Genomic DNA, 5,982 nt, shown 5'->3' with positions numbered 1-5,982 from the left:
GAATTGTGTTACTTTAACCATATTAATATTTTACAAATGTTCTGTCTCAAAGCTTTTGGATCAAATCAGCTTGAATAGCAAAGTATTTTTGTTCATCTAAATTTTAGATTTAAATTATAACAGTCACTGATTGAAGCATATCTAAAGGGTCAGAATTTAGTTAATGAACAGTATCTTTACAGTATCTCCTAAATTCTGCCTTTATTTTTGAGATACTTTAAAAATTTTTTCCATTAAAAAAGTAATTCCAGAATGGTAAAGATTTGAAAAAAAAAAAAAGCATACAAATCAAACATAGCCTGATTTCCATAACACAAAGTGTAAATGTCTATATTTACATTTGATAGCAAAATCTTCCTAATTATTGCAAAGCCATTTATTAAAGGAAGGGTAATATTTTCCATGAATAGTGGTGGTGTAACTGGACATCCATAAGCAAAAAACAAACAAAACAAATGAAACCCTCAACTTTTTTTTTTTTTTTTTTTTAACCTGTTTTTGTTTTTAATGGAGGCTCAGATGGCACATGACAGATCATAAAATGGCTTCAGAGGTAGGGGGCTGGGGGAAAACAAAAATAAACTTGGGGTCGGGGGAAGAAAAACAACCAGGAGGAGGTAAGAGCTGGCTGGTTCCTTCTCAGCCTGAGTTACAGGAGGGAGTTGCTGTCTGAACAGTAAGCTCCCTTCCTTCAACCCTTGATAAGGGGAGGGAAGAAAAAAGAAAAAGCAAAAGGCTGTTGCTTTGGCCCTCCTGAGTCTCAAGGCAAAAGGCTGTTGCTTTGGCCCACCTGAGTCTCAAGGTGAAAAGCTGGTGTTTTGATGCCATGAATTATGGGAAAGGGAGAGCAAGGTACTGGGTAGGGTACAGGTCAGTTGGAAAAACTGGCAGATACCAGATGGCAGCTCTGGGTGTCCTTTGAGTTGGAATCACTCCAGGATGGTGGTGGTGGGGTCCCCACTGTTGACAGGGGCTGAGGCCTCAGGGGCTGCGGGCTGCCCGGTGCCAGGGGCCTGCTGCCGTCTCTGCTGGAAGTAGGGGCGGTTTCGTGGGCGCTGGGGCTCAGGCCGGGAACCATCAGCGGGACCTTGGCTGGGCTTGGTCTCACAGTCCCCAACTTCTGTGGTAGGCTGCTGGGGTGGCCTGGGGCGGAAAGGCCTTCGGTACCTGGGCTGGAATCTGGGCGGGGGGACCCGCTCATCTCCCTGCTGTTGGTGCCCCTCCAATGGGGCTGTCTCTTTGGGTTCTACCCGGTCAGTGCCCTCTATAGGCTGCTGCTGGTTGGGAGGCCGGGGGCCTCGCACAAACCGCCGTCGGTAGAAGGGTGGGGGGCGCCGTCGTCTGGGCCGCTGCCCAGAGTCTTCAGCCCGCTCCCCTTCACTGCCAGGTCCTGTCCCCCGCGAGGGGATCTCTGCCACCATGGGTGGTGGGGCAACTGAGGGAGGCCGGGGGATGAATCGGCGGAACCTACGTCGGTTGGGGGCATAACGGCTGCCCTTCACAGGCACCCCCCGGGGCCCAGTTACATTAGCGGCTTCTGCGCCCTTCTCTCCTTCTACGACATCAAATTCCACAGTCTCCCCATCTCCAACGCTGCGCAGAAACTTCCTGGGGTTGTTTCTTTCAATAGCTGTCTGGTGAACAAAGACATCTTCCTTGGTGTCATTCCTGTTGATGAATCCGTAACCATTCCGGACGCTGAACCATTTGACAGTGCCCAGGACTTGGATTGCCAGCACCGGCTTGCCCGCCTGACTCCGGGTGGGGGGGGGCGGGGGTTCCCGAGGCCGCGGTCGCCGGGTTGCCAGGGGTGCGGGGGCCCGGCGCCGAGGGGGTCCCAGCAGCGGGGCTCGAGGCGGCTCCGCCCCCGCCGCCCGCCGCGCCGCCTGCTTTCTGCGGCTCCCCTGCGGGCACCGGTACCAACACCGCTACCACTCCTGCCGCCGTCGCGGGCACCGTCGCCGCGGGGACCGCTGTAGCCACCGCTGCCGCCTCCACCTCGCTCATCCTGCCGGGTCCAGGACCGGCCCCAGCCGCCGCCACCGCCCCAGCCCCTTCCCCCGGCTCGCGAACCCGCCGTCCTGCTAGGTCCTCGCGCCCTGAGCCTCGCCCGCACGCCGGCAGCGGCCCGGAGCCGAGGCCAATGCGAAACCCTCAACTTAACTTAAAATTCACAATTCATAAAAAACTAACTCAAGTGGATTATAGATTTAAATGTAAAACTATAAAAACTTTTAGAAAAAATTAGAAGAGAAAATGCTTGGGGCTTGGGTCTTGGGACCTAGAGCAAGATGAAGACTTTTCCTAATCTATAAAAGAAAAAAAGTAGATAAATTGAACTTTGCCAAAAAAAAAGTTAATATGTAAATAATGGAAGGGCTGAAGATTGGGAGAAAATATTTGCAAGCCACATATCTGACAAATAATTTACATCTAGAATATAACTCAGAACTCTGAAAACTCTGCAGTAGTACAACAGAAAAATCAAAAATGGGCAAAAGACATGAATAGACTTTCCACTAAACATGCAATATGTGTAACAAATAAGCATACAAAAAATATATTGAACACACTAGCTAGTAGAGCAATGCAAATTAAATCAAAATGAGATATGACACACTTATCAGAATGGTTAAAATGTAAGCATAAACAAATAATAATACCAAATGCTAGCAAGAATGCAGAGAAACTGGATCTCTCATACGTTGCAAGTAAGAATGTAAAATGGCAGAAGCATTAACAAATTATTGGGTAATTATCTTAAAACCAAACATATTGTTACCATATATTCCAGAAATTGCAGTCTTGGATATTTATCTCAGAGAAGTAACAACCTATATTAACACCGAAATTTATAAACAGATGTTCATAGAAGCTTTATATATAGTAGCCAAAAACTGGACACAACTCTGTCCTTCAATAGATGAATGGCTAAATAAACTGTGATATGCACATTCCATGGAATATTAGTCAGCAACAAAAAGAAACGAACTATTTATACATGTAACAACTTGAGTCCATCTCAGAGGCACTGTCTTTAATAAAAAATCCCAATCTCAAAAGGTTATACACTGTATGATTCACTTTACATAACATTTTTAAAATGGCAGTGCTGTGGAGAATAAGAACACATTAGTGATTCCTAAAGGATAAAGTGGGGAGGCAAGGTAGAACTGTCAGGCCTCTGAGCCCAAGCTAAGCCATCATATCCCCTGTGACCTGCACATACACATCCAGATAGCCAGTTCCTGCCTTAACTGATGACATACCACCACAAAAGAAGTGAAAATGGCCAGTCTCTGCCTTAACTGACGACATTACCTTGTGAAATTCCTTCTCCTGGCTCATCCTGGCTCAAAAGCTCCCCCGCTGAGCACCTTGTGACCCCTGCCCCTTCCCGCCAGAGAACAACCCCCTTTGACTGTAATTTTCCTCTACCTACCCAAATCCTATAAAATGGCCCCACTCCTATCTCCCTTCACTGACTCTCTTTTCGGACTCAGCCCGCCTGCACCCAGGTGAAATAAACAGCCTTGTTGCTCACACAAAGCCTGTTTGGTGGTCTCTTCACATGGACATGAGTGAAAAGAACTATAAAATCAGAAGGAAATTTCTTTGTAGTGAGGAAACAGTTCTGTCTTGATTGTGGTGGTCATTACATACATCTCTGCACACACACACACACACAAACACACACACATACACATAAAAACTTGTGAAAACAGTCTGAAGTCTAGTTCACAGTATATACCGGTGTCAGTTTCCTAGTTTTCATATACATTACAGTTATATAAACCGTTACCACTGGGGGAAGTTTAGTAAGGATGTACAATTCTCAGGACTATTTTTGTAAATTACACTAAATTATAATTATTTCAAACTAAACATAAAAATATAAATAATTTAAAAAGAGCAGAAATTAATGAATTTTAAAAATAATGTTTAATTTGAAGAAACAAGTAAAATAGCCAAATGTCTGACAAATACGATGATTAAATAGATAATATGTGGGAATAAAAGAGGCAACTACAAGTAGATTTAACAATACATAAGTAAAACACTTTTAAAAATATGCCCTACGTATAAAAATTTTTTGAAATACTTAATTCTTTGCAAATATAAATTAAAATATTGTGAAAAGAAAGTGTGAAAAAATAACCATTACAAAATTTGAATCGGTTCTGAAAAGCTACATGCCAAAAATCATCCCTGCCAAACAACTCAGAAGGAAATTTTACAAACATCAAAGAATGAAAATGCACCTATATTCCATACATGTTACATATTAATAGATTAGGTCACGAGGCAATATGTCTAATTCTGTCGCTGGGCTAGAGAATTCTTGAGAAACCCAAGCAGAAGAGGACATATGCAACAGAAATAACTTAGTGCAAACTCAGTTATGGATGGAGAGGCACAAATCATAAATAAAGTTAGACAAAATCGTGTACATGCAAAATTGAAATTCATGAGAAAGATGAGTTTTCTCAGCACACTAAGAATTACTTGTAAATTAGAATATCAATTGATGCAATGTACTACATTAAAGCACTAAAGGAGAAAAACATTTATATCAAGAGATGCAAAAAGCAAATCCATTAGATTTCCTATCAGCAGATATTATGTATGTGAGAAATTTTAAAACATTTTTAGCAATTTCGGTATAGCAAAGAACATCCTTATTTAGAGAGAGTACACAAATATGTAATAAATATATTTATCATTGGCAAATATTAGAAAGACCATTTAAATTCAAGAAAACAATAAAGAATTTTCTTGTACTGGGAATAACAACTAGTGGAGGAAGAAGAACATATATAAATTAAGAAGAAAGCAATCTCTTTCACAGATGATGTAACTATAAACAAATAAAATCCTATAGGAAGCTATAAAATATAAGATTTCATTAAAGAACTTAACAAGCTTTTGGATGTAACATCAACTTTGAGAAATCAATTATATTTTATATACTAGTTATAAACAGTAAATATACAGTGTATCTCTTTTCAAGGTCCCATTCATAAAGATAAAAGTATGATGTACATAGAAATAAATTGAACTAAATATGCATAAGACCTTCATGGACAAAATTATAATATTTTTGAAAAATCTATTTGAAATGTCCTACAACGAAAGATATTTGATGTTTATGAATGGAAAGATACAAACATCCAAAAGCATATTTATAAATTCAATGTAATTCCCAAAGAATTTCAAAATTTCACCAATGTTTATAGAGCATGAGACTTTTATTTCATCTAAGAGAGAATAATTACCAGTACCTGTTATACATGTTAGTCATATGAGAGGAGAAAATTACCAATCTACATTCTATAAATAGTCTGAGAAAAAATAAACATTAAACGATTATAGGAAAAAAATGTAGGAGATTATGTAACATGTTTTTGGTAAAGAAAAATTCTTTAAATAAAACAAGACTGAGCAACATGTAAAAGAAGAGTTTGAAAAACTTAATAAAAATAATATAAAGTGTTGTTTATCAAAAGCTATAATAAGAACTGTAGAAAAACAAATTATAGTTATGAAAATGGTGTATACTAGCAATATGAATGGAAAAGGATTAATATTCGTTTGGAATATTTCAAAATTTTGTCTTTATTTTGGGGATCCTGAAAGGGGATTTTTAAAAAAAATTTGTTATCTTCTATCACTGTCTAAGATTTTTTTATCTTTAATCTCTCTCTAAGAATTAGAAGAGTATAGACAGGCAGGCTTAACTTTATTTGCATAAAAGGGGAGAGGTAGTAATGGCATTTGCTCCAATGCAAAGTAAACCAAAATCATTTGGCATGGTAACTTGCGTTCTGAGATTCTATGTCCTTCCCAAACATACCACTCCACTTCTTTAAAGGGTTTATTATGTGCCCTAACCTGTAGGCCAAAGCAAATGCTGTGCAAGCAGGATTGTATGTGGGGAGTGTTCCTTCCACAGACAATTCTTAACTCATCTCTTCAATCTTT

At 40.1% G+C, this 5,982-nt stretch overlaps 1 protein-coding gene across 1 annotated transcript; it reads right to left on the bottom strand.

Moving 5' to 3' along the window:
• Positions 1–488: 488 nt before the first annotated feature.
• Positions 489–2,019, bottom strand: LOC116483355 (Y-box-binding protein 2-like). Its single transcript, XM_058428942.1, is given in 3 exon segments — positions 489–753; positions 791–1,769; positions 1,771–2,019. Coding segments are annotated over 2 exon segments (1,077 nt in total). The 5' UTR covers positions 2,008–2,019; the 3' UTR covers positions 489–753; positions 791–929.
• Positions 2,020–5,982: the final 3,963 nt, after the last annotated feature.

Source organism: Hylobates moloch, unplaced genomic scaffold (assembly GCF_009828535.3).
Source record: "Hylobates moloch isolate HMO894 unplaced genomic scaffold, HMol_V3 SCAFFOLD_15, whole genome shotgun sequence".
NCBI lineage: Eukaryota > Metazoa > Chordata > Mammalia > Primates > Hylobatidae > Hylobates > Hylobates moloch.
The sequence above is the reverse complement of the archived record's forward strand: the minus strand, read 5'-3'. Positions and strand labels throughout refer to the sequence as shown.